The following is a 17,297-nucleotide window of genomic DNA, read 5'->3' as shown; positions in this document are numbered from 1 at the left end:
GTTAAACTGTACTTATATCTATTGATAACCACTGTGATTCACCTCACCTCTCTGCGTTTGAACCCTTGCTTGCCAAATCCTGCAATATATGCCAGATCCCATTGCTTACATAGCACAATGATTCCTGCTTCTCTCAACCAGGCATAATCCAAAAATTCTTTGTCTTGTGAAAAGTGTACTACCAAATATCAGGTTATTCATCCACACCACTAATGTAAAGCCTTATTTCACTAAGAATCAAGAAATAAAACGTTCACAAAATCACAGTGTTTTTGAGTTTCTGTTAGTTATATTCCTTTATGTAAAGTTTTGTAATTATCCTTATCACACCTGATATTTTCTAAGTACTTATCCATTGTAACTTATGGTTATAAATAAAAATCTATGTCATTCAGTTATTATTCAGTTTCTACTATATTAAACAATATCTACATTATACTATAGAGTTGAAAGGAACCTTGAAAATCACATAAAATATCCTTTCTATCAAACATTTAGTTTTTATTTCAAAGTAAAATTATCTATTATAAAAATTCAATGACATGGAAAAACAAAAGGAATAAAACTTGATAATATTATAATATCAATTAATATTGAATATTAATTTTCAAAATTATAATTGTCTTTTATTCTATTGGTGCGTTACATTGTACTTTATAATAGCACCATAATTAGGCAATTGCCTGTTTGGAACACATTATTTAAATTTTTATTTTGTTGTTGAAAATGCTAAGATAAGCTTAATTATAGCTAAAGATTTATTCATATTTGTGATGATTTCCTTAGGCTAACCTTCCAACAACTGGAATTCTTGAATGAGAGATTATTATAATTTAAAAAGATAAAAACTAGACATTTGGTCATGATCATGATGAAATATATACAGATATTGTGATCACTGCTGTATACCTGAAGCATATATACTTATAAATCAGTGTTACCTCAGAGGTACTTTTCTAAAGCATAATAATTAAAATAAACTTGTTTAATATTTCCACATATTTTCAGTGTATAATCTTCTCTAATACTTCAACATGTAGTGTGAAAGCACCTGATGTCTAAAACCTCTGACAAAATTGTTTCTTTGAGGTACAGAAGCTTCAGAAGCTTCTTAGTTTAAGATACAGAATGGGAAAGGATAGTCGTCCAATACCCATCTGTCAAGGGGTTGATAGCAAGGAAATACAAAGTACTGATTGAACTCCACAAGAATAAAACATCCAACCCCATCAAAAATGGGGTGAAGAAATGAACAGAAACTTTCTCAGAGAAGAAATCCGAATGGCAAAAAGGCACATAAGAAAATGTTCTACATCACTAATCATCAGGAGATGCAGATCAAAACAACACTGAGATATCGTCTCACACCACAGAGACTGGCCCACATCCATAGAACAAAAGCAACTGGTGTTGGCGCGGATATGGTGAGAAAAGGACCCTCCTTCACTGCTGGTGGGAATATCGACTGGTTCAGCCCTTTTGGAAAACAGTATATGCACGATTATTAAAAAATTAGAAATTTAGTTCCCATTTGATCCAGCAATACCACTTCTAGGAATATATCCCGTAGAGGCAAAAAAATTACAGTCGAAATGACATCTGCATTTCTATGTTCATTGCTGCACTGTTCACAGTGGCCAAAATTTGGAAAAAATCCGAGTGCCGAGAACAGATGACTGGCTAAAGAAATTTTGGTACATCTATACAATGGAATACTATGCAGCTGTTAGAAAAGATGAAGTCACGAAATTTACATACAAGTGGTACTACATGGAAAGTGTCATGTTAAGCGAAATGACTCAGAAAGAAAGGGATAGACATAGAAAGATTGCATTCATCTGGGGAATATAAAGTAACAGAATGGGAGTCGAACACTTAAGAATACTTGAGATAAGTACCAGGAGATCTGCTCCAGGGCTTGGAAGGCAGCCTCACATGCTGGGGGAAAAGGCAGCTCATATAGAGAAGGGAACTCCAAGTGAAGGATGTTTGGAGGACTCGCTGGGGATGCATGCTGAATGTAGACAATATACCGAACACGATAGCCACCCAATACCTCTATTGCAAACTACTACACCCTAAAGGAAAGAGTGAGCAACAGGAAATGCCCTGCCACAGAGCAGGTGGGGGGGATGGGATGTGGGGGTGGGAGGGCTACTAGGATCATTGGTGGTGGAGAATGGACACTCGTGGAGGGATGGGTACTCGATCATTGTATAACTGAAACCCAAACACAAAAATTTGTAAGTCTACAACTGTACCTCATGGTGTTTCACTAATAAAATAAATAAATAAATGAGGAAAAAAAGCTATAGAGGCAAGCAGCCTCAAAAAAAAAAAGTTAACAAGACATAATCTCTCTTTTCAAGGTTTTCCAACCTTGCTTCGCCATCTTTTCTTTACTAATTAATCCAGAGTTCTCTCTGCCCTGTTTTGTGTGAAACTGTCCAAATAATGTGAGCTTATAGAATACACCATAGATCAATTTTAGCCCAATTTAATAACATAGATTGTTTTATTAATAAACTCAACATGTTTTATAACATTTAAGAAGGAAATGACGAAGCAAATATCACACAGATACCAAAAGCAGAGAGAGATACCACAAAGAAAGAGAATTACAGTCCGATATCCGTGATGAACACAGATGCAAAGATCCTAAACAAACTACTAGCAAATAGAATCCAACTACTCATCAAAAAGATCATACACCATGACCAAGTAGGATTCATCCCAGTGATGCAAGGATGGTTTAACGTTCGGAAATCAATCAACATATTGATTGAAATCAATCAACATATTGATTGAAATCAATCAACAAATCAATTCATCATATCAACGAAAGAAAAGATAAAAATCATATGATCATATCAATAGATGCAGAGAAAACATTTGACAAGATCCAGCACCCCTTTATGATGAAAACCCTAGCCAAAATGGGTTTAGAGGGGACTTTCCTCAAGATAGTTAAAGCCATCTACCACAAGCATGATCCTCAATGGGGAAAAACTGAGAGCCTTCCCTCTAAGATCAGGCACGAGACAAGGATGCCCACTCTCTCCACTGCTGTTCAATATAGTACTGGAAGTACTTGCAATAGCGATTAGGCAAGAAAAAGATATTAAGCGCATTCAGGTAGGAAAGGAAGAAATCAAGCTCTCACTCTTCGCAGATGATAATGATTCTATACTTAGAGAACCCAATAACCTCCACCAAAAAACTCCTAGAAACAATAGACTTGTATAGTAAAGTTGCAGGCTATAAAATTAATACCCAAAAGTCCATGGCTTTCCTATACGCAAACAGTGAGAGAGGAAAGCTACATGAAAAAAACAATCCCATTCACAATTGTGCCCCAGAAAATCAAGTACATAGGAATCAGCTTAACTAAGGAAGTAAAGGACCTGTACAAAGAAAACTAAAAAACGCAACTTCAGGAAATAAAAGAGGACATGAGGAAATGGAAAGATATCCCCTGTTCATGGGCAGGAGACTTAACATTGTCGAAATGGCAATACGACCAAAAGCATTGTATAAATTCAATGCAATCCCTATAAGGATACCCATCACATTCTTCAAAGAAATGGAGCAAACACTTCTGAAATTTATATGGAACAATAAGCCCCCACGAATAGCTAAAGCAAATCTTGGGAAAAAGAAAATGGGAGGAATCAACCTCCCTAACTTCAAACTGTACTACAAAGCAGTAATAATTAAAACAGCATGGTCCTGGAACAAAGGCAGAACTGTAGACCAATGGAACAGGGTTGAATACACTGACATCTCCCCTCAATCATATGATCATCTAATCTTTGATAAAGGTGCAAGTAATGTGAAGTGGAGTAAGGAAAGCCTCTTTAACAAATTGTGCTGGCATCACTGGACGGCTACATGTAAAAAAATAGGCTCAGAACTCTGCCTAACACCATGTACAAAAGTAAGATCAAAATGGATTAAAGACCTCAACATCAGACCAGAAACCATAAGGTACATTGAAGACAAAGTTGGCAAAACCCTCCATGAATTGAGGCTAATGGTATTTTCAAAGATGCCACGCCACTGGCCGAGCAAGTGAAAATAGAGATAGATAAATGGGACTATCTTAAACTAAGAAGCTTCTGCACCTCCAAAGAAACAGTGACCAAAATACAAAGACAGCCTACAGAATGGGAAAGGATATTCGCCGAATACACAACTGACAAGGGGTTGATATCGAGGATATACAAAATACTGGTTGAACTCCACAAGAAGAAAACATCCAACTCCATCAAAAAATAGGGCAATGAAATGAACAGAAACTTTCTCAAAGAAGAAATCCGAATGGCAAAAAAGCACATGAGAAAATGCTTTACATCATTAATCATCAGGGAGATGCAGATCAAAACCACAATGAGATACCATCTCACACCTCAGAGACTGGCCCACATTCAAAAGAACAAAAGCAACCAATGCTGGCGTGAATGTGGCGAGAAAGGGACACTCCTTCACTGTTGGTGGGAATGTTGACTGGTTCAGCCCTTCTGGAAAACAGTATGGACGATGCTCAGAAAATTAGAAATTGAGCTCCCATTTGACCCAGCAATACCACTCCTGGGAATATATCCCAGAGAGGCAAAAACGTATAGTCGAAGTGACATCTGCACTTGTTTGTTCATTGCAGCACTCTTTACAATAGCCAGAAACTGGAAGAAGCCTGAGTGCCCAAGAAGAGATGACTGGTTAAAGAAACTTTGGTACATCTACACAATGGAGTACTATGTAGCTCTTAGAAGAGATGAAGTCATGAAATTTACCTACAAGTGGTACAATATGGAAAGTATCATGCTAAGCGAAATGAGTCAGAAAAAGAGGGATAGACATAGAAAGGTTGCATTCATCTGGGGGATATAAAATAACAAAATATGAGATTAATACCCAAGAATAGCTGAGATCAACACCAGGAGGATTACTCCATAGCTTAGAGGCCAGCCGGGTATTCTAGGGGAAAGGGCAATTCAGATAGAAAAGGGAGCACCAAATAAAGGGTTTCTGGAGGATCCTCCCAGGAGGGGAGATGCATGTTGAAAGTAGACTATGGACTGAACATGTTTGCCACTCAATGCCTCTTTTGCAGACCACAACACCCAATAAGAGAGAGAGAACAAATGGGAATGCCCTGCCACAGAGGCATGGTGGAATGGGGGGGGATGGGGTGGGAGGAATGTTATCCATGGGGGTGGAAAATGGGCACTGGTGGAGGGATGGGTATTTGATCATTGTATAACCGAAACCCAAGCACAAAAATTTGTAAATCTACAACTGTACCTCATAGTGTTTCAATAATAAAAAAATAAATAAAACCTCTGACAACATACTTATATAAATAAATTTGACAGTTAAGAAACCATATTTATAGTGTTATATGTGAAACACTGTAAGTAACAATACTACAAAGTACATTAAGAAAACACATTTAAAAATGTGCTTTTCATACAACTAGAGTGTTGGATGGGAAGCAGATGGGAGGATAGTTGGTGGAAGAAAGTGATCACTGATAAAGGGATTGATGTTGAAACATTGTAAGCCTGTTCACATATAAAAATGTGAACAATTTTATGTTCTCTTTATGATGATTAAATTAAATAAAATTTTAAAAAGACGAATCTATCATTTTAATTTTAACTCGTAACATAAGATGTTTTCTTTCCACAATCTTGTCTAATTAATTATATTTATTCAGTTTTATGAAAATTATACTTATAATTGATTAATATAATTTTATTTATTAATGTTATTTAAAAATTCTTATAGATATGCTGCAAATATCCCCAAGCTTTTGCTGTTTTCAATTCTCTTCATGATTATTTTCAGACAGATCCTTTTACCATTTCAGTGTGTTTTATTGTGATTTCTGACTTTTATTGTCATGAAATGATGGAGAAGTCATACTCATTACTGTGTCTCAGACTATAGGTATTTAATTTTACTATCATTTTAATTTGTATTTTTATAAGTTTTAAAGCACATTTTAAAATATAGTTCAAGTAGAGGATGGTGATTCTCACTAAGTCACTATTTGTTCTCGCCTAGTAACAGTCTCTCAAATCTGTTTGTACCTACAATTTTTTTCTTTGGGAGCGACAGCTGGTAGTGATCAGGGCTTACTCTTGGCTCTGTGCTCAGGGATCACTCCTGACAATGCTCAGGAGATAATATGATTCCAGAGAATAAACACGAGTCAGCTGCATGAGCACCATACTTCCTGCGCTATCTTTGCAACCCCCTCAGCTTTTCTCTTTCATAAATATAAATTGAGAACAATCAGAACAATAACAACAAATATATAAATATATTTGTATATAACATATATATATATATATATATATATATATATATATATATATAGTAAGTGTTCTACCTCAGAGTCACATTCCCAGATCAAATTCATGGTCACTGTCCTACCGTTGTTCATTGATTTGCTCGAGCGGGCCCAGTAACGTCTCCGTTTTGAGACTTGTTGTTACTGTGTTTGGCATATTGAATATGTCAAGGGTAGCTTGCCAGACTTTGCTGTGCGGGCAAGATACTCTCGGTAGCTTGCTGAACTCTCCGAGAGGGGTGGAGGAATTGAACCCGGCTGGGCGAGCCGGCTGCGCACAAGGCAAACGACCCGTTGCTGTGCTATCGCTCCAGCCCAGCCCAAATTATATATTTTAAAAAGTAAAATTCGTCCCCTACCTCTTTGTTGTTGTATTGCAATCATTGGGTCACTGAAATATCTGATTCTCACACTCTTTGAAACTTGAAATTGGGCCAGAGCGATAGTACAGAGGGTAGGGTGTATGCCTTGCACGCAGCCAACCTGGGTTCAGTCCCTGATATTCCATATGGTCCCCCTTAGCACCGCCAGGAGTAATTCCTGAGTGCAGAGCTAGGAGTAACCTCTGAGCATCGCTGGGTGTGACCCAAAAGAAAAAAAAAGGAAAGAAAAAAAGAAACTTGAAATTATTTATAGTGCTACTGATAATATATATTATACTATCTTGCATGTATTATCCGAACTATGTAACATTATTTATGTTGACTTTTCACCATATCCGATTAATTTCTAATACACAATAATTTTTTAAAATGTCTATATATGGACAATCATTTCTTTAATTAGGTCATTAAACACTAACTTCAACATGTTTCGTGAGAAAATATTACTATTAGCTATTGAAAACCAATGAGGATTAATCTGATATATAAAGATCTTATTCTTAAAAGAAGCATAAATCTACCTCCTGGGGAAATTATAAATACTTTGGTTCTGGATAACGTTTAATTAATCAAATTAACAACTGCACCTCAGATTATTATGATTCAGTAAGAGGAGTGGATAGGTAAAATTAGGAAACTATCACTGTACCAAACTTGGAGGGAAAAAATGAAGTTGAAATTTAAGAAAAGATAAAGAAATCTAGGTCTGGTATATTGGGAAACTTAAAAAGAAAATGTTCTTTGGTGAGCCTAATTAACTGCATCATCCTTGTCTCTAATAAAGTTAACCTTGATGATGATGTGCCTGCATGTCAAGGCCAATGTGGGGGATTAATGAAACCTAAACCAGAAAGAGCTTCGAGTTTCACATAAGGAATATGATCTTGACTGCTATCTAAGGAAAGGTGATATTTATAGGAAGGAATGAAACAGAAGAGATAGATTCATATTTAGGAATGTTGGATAGTGTTTCTCTAATCATCTCATCTCTGCCATGTCAAGTGTGTGGCTCCTAAACATAGCCTTTTTCTTTCATGAAACAATCTATAACACTTCTTCCTTTTCAAACTGTCCCTTTCTTTATTTTCTGAGTTGATCTTCTTCCATATCCAATTTTTTTTACTTTTTCCTCAGTACTTCCAATTTTCTTCTGCTTACATTTTAAGGACACTTCACCTCTTCTCAATAGACAGTGCCCCACTGGCTCTCTATTTATATTCTACTGAAACTCTTTTCCTTTTTTACATATGCACAAAGGATATGTAATACCCTCCCCAAAACATCCACACATCCTATGCCTCTGAGTCAAAGCTTTTATTATTGATATGTTCAATGAGTCAAATAAGTAGATGTAATTTTCAATAAACAAAGTAATAAAGTATTATTAAATGGGCAAAGTCCTTTGGGACAGGATTGCTGTATTTTTTATGGTAGTGGGGTATACACTACTGTGCTCAAGGCTTCCTCCTGTCTCTAGATTCGGGAATCAGAGAGGGTTCAGGGGACCATATGTAGTGCTGGGGATCAAACTTGGGTTTGACTGCCTGTGAAACAAGCACCCACCCTGCTGTATTATTATTCTAGCCCCAGCATTAATGGATTTTTGTATTGTATAGTATGCTATTTCATTTTTTGAAACAGAGACTTTCAGAGATGAGAATAATACAACTTATCTTCATAAAATAATATAGGTTACCACTCTATTTTCAAAACAGGTATGGAATTATTTTCGTAAAAGTAAGTTTGAGAAATAATTGAGGAACTGCAGTACAACGGGAATCTGTGAGAAAGTCATTTGAGTGACTACAAAATGCTGCAATAGTGATTGAGGATGTATGCATTTATATTCTATAGTATATTATGTCATATATTTTATAATGCATTGTACCACAAAATAGACAATTATTTATATATTTTGTGAATTATATCGGAACTGGGAACATCCGGGGCATTTTGGGGGGACTGGAGCTATAGCACAGTAGGTAGGGCATTTGCCTTGTACGAGGCCGACCCAAGTTCAATTCCTTCCCCCCTCTCAGAGAGCCCGGCAAGCTACCGAGAGTATTCCACCTGCACAACAGAGCCTGACAAGCTCCCCGTGGCATATTCAATATGTCAAAAACAGTAATAACAAGTCTCACAATGGAGACGTTACTCGTGCCTGCTCAAGCAAATTGTTGCATAATGGGAGGACAGTGCTACAATTCATGGATTATATTAATTTATATATCATAATATTTTATAATATATTTATATTTAAGGTACTTATTGGTATTTAGCAAGGGTAACATATTCTTAGGTTAAAATTGTATGATGAAACACTTTCTCTGACTCAGAAATTTAAACTTGACTTGATTAACGCCATATGATTTCATTATTAGAATGTATTAATATCACTACCGAGAAATTAGATGATTTTTGTGCTTTACTTAGTCTCATTATTTTCTCTTTCTTTGGAAGTATCACTCAGTCCAGTTCATTATCAAGAAAGTATGTAACATTTTGATAGCTGTGAAATTAAGTTTATTTGGCTATTTAAAAATATCTTTGTTTATAGCCCATTGTTATTAAAATAGAGCCATTTTGAATGGTTCTATAGTTAGGGCTTTTAAAATCATCACCTCCCAGTAATACTTGATATATAAAACCATTGTTATGCTATATAATAGTTATGGAAGAATAGCTCTTGCCCTCATTCTGTATACATATTTGTATGCATAACACATAATGTGAATACACAGATAAGACATATATGATACATTCAGTAATAGTCACACATGCTTTTGTTCCATGATAGATGATAACGGTACTGTAATATTAACCTTAAGACTCTCGTAAAAGTAAATAATTTTGTTTGGTTTAGTGTCTTTGTTATAATTTTCCAATGAATGACGTGTATTTTTAATATTCTGGTTATAATTGATTGTAAACTTTAAAAAATTTTTAACTTTCAACTTTAACTTTTTCCTCACTGTACAACTTGATTGGCTACCATTTTCACCTGAATAAATAATTTGTAAACTGTGAAAAATAGAAACGACTAATGAATCATATTTTGGGACATAGAAAATGTCAAAATTGTGCAGTTTGATATTATCTTCTATAAAATATGTAAGGCACATAAATTCTGATACTATAGTCTTATAACAAAGAATATGAGAACTATAAATAATAAACTACACAACATGAATGTTCTTGTTATAATGATTATAACTAAAAATAGGAAATATTTAACCCATTAAGCATTACATCAGGAAAAATGGACTAGTTTATTGATTTGGGGAATATACAAATAAAAAATCATATACATTCAATTATGGTAAATAGGTTATGTGAGGAACATGTTTTAAAGCAAATATTCTGTGGTATAGAATTAATGTATAATTTATATAGTACTTTAAAAAGAAGAAAAACCTTAAGGCACAATGTATATTTTAAAGAACATTTTGGCTGTCACTGAAGATGTTGGCATCTGTAATAATAGTGTAACAGAACCATGAATATAAAATGAAATATTTGGGTTTTATTTTCTTCTAACATGATCCCAGACTTATTCAAAATACACATTCACTGAAACCTGTTGGCACTGAGTTCTATATGAAATAAAGAAATTTTATTTATCTTAGAACACAGAGGTATAAATAAAGCTTCAATGACTAAATTTGCTAAGTTACTCTTTGTTCCTTACTATAGCTATCTCCCATTTATAAATGTTATAGAAAAATAACAAAAACAGGTTTAAAAGGAGAAGATTGTATTGGTGGCATTTTTCTCTGTAATAATGAGTTTGTCATGAATTCTGTTTTGAACATTTATCCTATTCCCCTTGCAAAGAGATATGTAACCTGCCCTCCTGTCAGATGCCACACCTTTTTGGCAATTCTCAGTACTGCCATTGAAATAACAGCTTGATTTCTTATCAAAATAACTTATAACATCTGGTTCAAAATCATCTTTTTGATGATTCTAAGCATGTCTGACTCTATTGAGGGTGAAAATTCAGGAATTGTTTCATAATGTAAGACTAAGTTACCTCATCCTGAGCAGTTGTCAAATGATTTGATGAATACTTTGTCTCATCCCATTCATAGTGGTAAAATGATGGGATTTTGCAAATTTTAGAAAATAGGGAGTGATAAGAATTTTAGAAAGTATTATTCAGATGTTTGCTCTAAATCTAAAATTCCACCTGTAAACTGAAAATAATAGATAATGGATCAGAGAGAGGTAAAAACATTATGAAGTTATGAGCCAGAGTGGCAAAGAACTCACTGTTCGTGCTAAAAATGCCTCAGTAGCTTAAGTTACAGGCAAGATACCTTTTGCACCTAAGTTTTACTAGCCTTTAACTGTCCACTTGTCTTACTTATATTACTGATTAGGAGAATAATACTCATTTGAATAGATGTCATTTGCAGAAATTTTTAATTTAATTGTTCCTATATGGTGGCACTGTGTTTTAGAGCACATTGCTATGTAGTAAATTTTATTGTACAGCAATCCATATAGCCATTGTTCTACCTTTCACACTATGTCCTATTCTTTTTCACTTGAATTTCAAAAAAATCCCACCTGGAAGTTTTGATAATCTTTCTGAACCATCATTATAATGGGCTCTTACAGAACATTATAATGAGCACAAACACAGTAGTTTCTGAGGACACCAACATGAGTAAAATATTTTCATTTTTTTGCTGAAAATTGATGAAAACCTAGAGCGAACCTTTGCTCAGAGACCACGTTTCATCTTGTACCTACACTTTTTCAAAGACAATCATGTGTAGTTCATGGATTTAGTCATGTTATAATGCTCAGAGGAATTCTCCCATCTTGCCTGCACCTTTCATTTCCTGACCTTTGCTCCTAGTTCTGCCTCTAACTGGTTATGAAATTCTGACTTTATTATTCTCCCTTGAGTCTCATCTGGTTACTTCAACTGCTAATGCATTTTTCTATATTATACACACTTTGTTTTAACGTTATGCATCTTATCCCAATTCATCTATCTTGCTCTGAATAACTTTTCAGTCTTCAGTATATAGGAATTCTCCATCCCAGAATTAGCCTAGCATGAACCAAATCACCCATTTCTCTAGTCACATAGTTAAGCCATTACTATACGGGGTTTACTTGCAGCATTTCATTTTCAAATATAAATCACAACACATCAAACTTTAGAATCTTTATTGAATCTTGAAGCATGTAAAGCAAATTAAAGCTAAACAGAGTATAAGAGAGTGGGCAGGGAGAGTCAAATATGAGACCCTAAATTGATAACTTTCACCTCTTTTCCCCACTCTTTTTCATCCACTACCATCACTTGCTCTCTCGTTTGGGGCATGCAGGGTCTGGTATTCCCCAGGAAGGGTAAGTGGCATAATGAGATTGCTGGGGTGGGTTGACTATTGGGGGAGGAGCAAAAGCAATAGGCAAAGGAAGAAGTGGATTGAAGCTTGGATGTTGAGGATTTACAAAGCCATGAGCAGTAGGGCCAGAAGGTAAGCCTTGTGTATTGGAAGGCAAGGGTCCAGGCCTTGACCAATTATCTGCAGGGTTTTGTGGGCCTCCCCGTGGGAAAGAAACATGAGCCAACCTATCCTTATATGGTGCTCTCAGATTTATTGGAGGCAGCTCCATCATAATCCCTGATGTAAGGAAGGGGACACGAGAAGGGCTTCTTATTTGTGGGCGTCTGGATGGATAAAGCCCCTGACCTCTTGGGAAAGATGAGTATAAATTTACATTGCTGCCGCCTCTCTCACTGCCTGCATTATTGGCCCTGGTCCCCCCTATCATCAATGCGGGAGGTTTGCCAGACACATTAATAGAATCCCGTCCCCTCTGCCTCAAGCCTGCCAGGGCCCCAGAGCTATTTACTTCTGCTGTTGCTAGGGAAGCTTCAGTAACAGCAGGTGGTGGCCCATAGGAGTGTTGAGCTCTCAAATTGTCCAGAGGAATGCGGGGTCCTGTTCTCTCCGAGGGACGATCCAGTTGCTCTCTCGTCAGATCAGTCAGCTCATGGAAGGGAGGGCTCATCAGGACGGGAGTGCACGGGTGAGCCCAGGACTCTACATTAGTAGGCATGGAAGTTGGCACGGAACCTGGAGACTGGAGGGACAGGTCTGGACGAGCCTCTTGATTGCCACGTTCATCTGCAGCTACTTCTTTGGAAGGAGTAGTCTCACCAAAGCTTTAAAAAAAGTCAACATGTTAATAAAAACTTTAATGTCTTGACAAGGAAATAACTGAAATGTCTGATTGAAGTCACTGAGCTACTCCTGAAGACAAGGAAGTGTCCCAATTCCTACCACATGTAGTCAGAAAACATTTTCTCAGCCCGTTTCTTCCCATCAGGGACCTTGAGGAGCGGGCTATGTGCTTTTCCATTCCCCATTTCCTATTTTCCAAGCTTTTTCAGGAAGCAAGCCTAGAAGACACATCTGTCTTCCAAAATGAGAGCAGTATACAGACACACCACAGAAAACACTAGCATATTCAGTTCCCAGTAGGATCTATGACCTGCTAAGCCTAACATTCAGATTCTGCCAGGATTTTTCTATAATGTCTTATGAAAGAAAACATTAATGTGCTCAGAAAGAGAAGAAAGGTAGCTTATGTTAAACAGACCCTCCAGTCTCTTTATATGGAGCTTTATTCAATATTTACAGCAATTTTTGTTAAGATTTCCTTTGCTGTTTTTTTTAACCCATACCAAACCCTAGAGTAAGAACATCTTCACGTCTAAAGTCCACTATTCAGACAAGGCATCTACAATTCTTATTTCATAAGTGCATTTGAAAATCACCACCTTTAATTCAGTGCCGTAATCTAAGCTTCTCTATCCTGCAAGTTTTGACCTGTGAGACCTTCTTGCACTGCCTCCAAAGACCCTTGGTGCTGTCTTACTTACACAGGAAAAGTATTCCAAATAGCCCCAATACCCATCAAAATTAAGCAGTTGTGTTCATTTGTATACTTACACATTTTTGAGACAAGCCATGGCGAAATTTGATCAGGATAGCCTTTCTGAGGCGATGGAGAACAGCAGCTGAACACCCACACAGGCCAGCTCCGTCTGGAGAAATGACGGCTGTTGCTTTACAGCAGTTTGACAACTCCAGTGAAGCCAGCAACCAACTGTTTCTTTCTAGATTAGGAGTTCTCTTTCTGAGGTTACCAGTTGCTAGGGAAGGGAGGGAGATAAGAAGGGAGGAAATCAATCCATGACACTCCTTTGAACATGAATGTGAGCCTGTTTTTCCCATGGTAGGTGGACAGTAAAGGCACTCATAAATTAGCTGGGGGTACGTGTTAGATGAAAAGGCAAGGGCTTTCAGTAATATTTTGCAAGAATCCTGGATGCATGGTGGTTTATTAAGAGTTATCTCTGAAGTTTCCATAGCCAGAGATAGTTGTCAAGTTTTCTTAGCCAGTTTGGAAATGCGCTGTGCAGAGCACCATGCCTAATCTCCCGATTTCAACTTCCAATTTTGTGTATGAGCATTGCTAACTTTGTGAGGAACAGAGGTTTGGGAATTTAATTGCTTTTCAGTCTGAGTGTCTCTGGTGAATATGAAGCAAAAATAGCACTATAAAAATTCCACTAAGAATTATATTGATTTACGTCTTAGCCCCGCAATTTGCAATTTGCAGCTTATTTCTTTATCCTACTTTCTAATTTCTTGGCTCTGTATGTTTGAGTATATGAGGATGTGGGCAGTTATAAACAACCACAGATTTACTGTAAGATAGTTTGAGAAACTTCTCTACAAAAATGAAGGGAACTTTAGAAAAGCATAGTAAATATTATAAATTTATGAATATTTACTGAAACCTTGCTTTTTTGCCTTTTTTTACATAAGATGCTTTCTATTCTTTCAGGCCAAATTTTATTCCCTCCCCTATTTAGTCATATTTTCTAAGATTTTATTTTATTCTGTGATATATAGGTTTGTAGATTTGATATTAGAATGACTATACCCCACTGTGAGATTACTAATGTTGTGCTACAATAAAGCCATAAACTTTATCCACTACTTGAATTTATTTAAGACTTGTGTTGTGAAGATTAGATATTAGAATACATTTCTTCACTTTCAATATCACAAGTGTGCTCTATATCAATTGTTTTATACGTGCATATATATTTATTTTATAATAAAAATAACATGCATAAACAACATATACTTTATTTGTAGATATGTGAAATGCATACATGTGTCTTTATAATCCAAGAACGTAATAATGTAAAGGAATGGCTACTTCTGTGAAGCAACGCAGTGTGTCCAACCTGAGTTTGATCCCTTGCATAATACATGGTTCCCCAAGCCTACCAGAAGTGATCCCTGAGCCAAGTCAGGTGTAAGCCCTGAGCACAGCTGGGTGTGAGCCAAAAGCCAAATTCAATTCAACTAAAATAAAAAGAAATGACCTTTGTAGGGCTTGAGAGACGTAGGGAGGGTGCTTGTTTTGCATGTGGCTGACACGGGTTCAGGCCTTAGCATCCCATATAGCTCAATTAGCACTACCAGGAGAGATTCCTGAGCACAGAGCAAGGCAAGTATGTACGTTTTCAAAATTAGGTAGCATGCTAGCAAAATAAGGTAGAAGGAGAAAGTACTGAATGATCTTACTCCTATGTGTAGAAATGCACTGCACTGTCCTCCCGTTTTTCATCAATTTACTCGAGCGGGCCCAGTATCATCTCCATTGTGAGACTTATTGTTACTGTGTTTGGCATATGGATTATGTCACGGGTAGCTTTCCAGGCTTTGCCGTGTGGACAAGATACTCTCAGTAGCTTGCTGGGCTCTCCAAGAGGCTTTGTTGGCATAAAGAAATGAAGAAAGGAAACATATATTGTACAATAAAAACAAACATGTAGATTGATGACAGAAGTGACAATACTTATGTAGGGTAAGAAGTAGAAGGGAAGAAACAGAGATTGTGGAAGTATTATAGAAACTATGGTGCTGGGCATGGAATGACAATATTATAATTTTAAAGTATATATTTACTCTATTGTGAATATTTTTATCCCAATCAAATGTTAATATATAATGAAAAATCTCTGATTCCCCAGTTTTAGCTTCTATTATTCATATAATTATTTCCTGTCTATAATAAAATAAGCATATTATTAGTAAAAATATTATCACCATATACCTTTGGCATTAAAGCTCCTTTAAAACTTGAATATCAGAGGGAAAGACAAAAACACAAAGGGAGACACTTGGTTTAATATCTGCTGATAGTTGGTAAGTATAATTCATAGGTTTTTATTTGAGCTTATACTGTTGTCTTGAATAATGCCAACAAAGTCTCAGTAAACTGTGACTATTGTGATTATTGCTGCTTTTCATTCATAATTCCCTGCTTATTAAAATTATCTTAAATGTATTACAAGAGTAAAGTGATATATATATATATATGTATATACTACAGGACTAAACCCATAAAAAAGCATGCAGAACCCAAGAATTTTTCAAAAGCATAATATATAAATTTGTAGATATTAATTCACATTTCGCTTTTTCCCTCGTCTCCCTTGTTTGATTTTTTATTTTTTTTTTATTTTTATTTTTTTTTAATTATAATTTTTTTTCTTTATTGAATCACCGTGGGAAAGGTTACAAAGCTTTCAGGTTTAGGTCTCAGTCATGCAAATATCAAACACATTTCCCTTTACCAAAACTTATTTTTTACCATGAAGAACCCCAATAAAACCCCACCCCCCACCCCTCCCAGTCCCTGTGGGGCAGATGAATTCTAGTTAACACTCTATCTGCTTTGATTAGATTCATTGTTTCAATAAAAGATTCACCACTATTATTTAGAGTTTACCCCCCCCCCCAAATCAGACATGCTGAAAAAGCATTGTGAAGTGATTTGCTTTCTACAGCTGGGTTCAAGAATTAAATGTTGGTTTTGGATTTCTGCTATTTTACTTATTGAACCTGGAAGTATTTCTACTGAAAGTCAGATAGTTAAGAAATTGGTTTCTATGCATTGGAGACGTGGCCGTGCTGGAGAGCCGCTAGTGGGGGGCAACTGGTGGCCTCGGTAGGGCGTGAAGGGCGGACCGAAACGCCCCCCTTCCCATGAGGTTTTAGTCGCCCCCACTACCCCGGCTCATACCTGCTGTCCACAAGGCTCCCATGCGGCCGCCATCTTTCTTTCCAGAGAGGAGAAGGCGACTGGGGCAACACACTTTCCCCTCCGGACAGACCTGATGGCCTGGATCAACGCATAGTCCGTTCACTTTTCTGCTCCAAGCTGCCGGGTTCTGCATTAAGTCCTTGTGCTTATGGGGCTGTGGCCATGGTGGAGAGCTGCTCGCTGGGGGCAACTGGTGACCTCAGTAGGACGTGAAGGACGGACCGGAACGTCCCCCTTCCCATGAGGTTTTAGTCGCCCCCACTCCCCCGGCTCATGCCTGCTGTCCACAAGGCTCCCATGTGGCCGCCATCTTTCTTTCCAGAGAGGAGAGGGCGAATGGGGCAACACCCTTTCCCCTCCGGACAGACCTGATGGCCTGGATCAACGCATAGTCCGTT

At 36.9% G+C, this 17,297-nt stretch overlaps 1 protein-coding gene across 1 annotated transcript; it reads right to left on the bottom strand.

The window, feature by feature from the left end:
• Positions 1–12,057: 12,057 nt before the first annotated feature.
• PRR32 (proline rich 32) lies at positions 12,058–12,825 on the bottom strand. Its single transcript, XM_056107752.1, has one exon. The coding sequence runs from the start codon at positions 12,823–12,825 to the stop codon at positions 12,058–12,060; it is 768 nt and encodes a 255-aa protein (XP_055963727.1).
• Between the last annotated feature and the right edge of the window lie 4,472 nt (positions 12,826–17,297).

The sequence above is a fragment of the Sorex fumeus genome, unplaced genomic scaffold (genome assembly GCF_029834395.1).
Source record: "Sorex fumeus unplaced genomic scaffold, SorFum_2.1 ptg000171l, whole genome shotgun sequence".
NCBI lineage: Eukaryota > Metazoa > Chordata > Mammalia > Eulipotyphla > Soricidae > Sorex > Sorex fumeus.
The sequence above is the reverse complement of the archived record's forward strand: the minus strand, read 5'-3'. Positions and strand labels throughout refer to the sequence as shown.

What these genes read in the sequence shown, in the direction of transcription:
- PRR32 (XM_056107752.1), bottom strand. Translation starts at nt 12,825, where the DNA reads ATGCCTACTAATGTAGAGTCCTGGGCTCACCCGTGCACTCCCGTCCTG.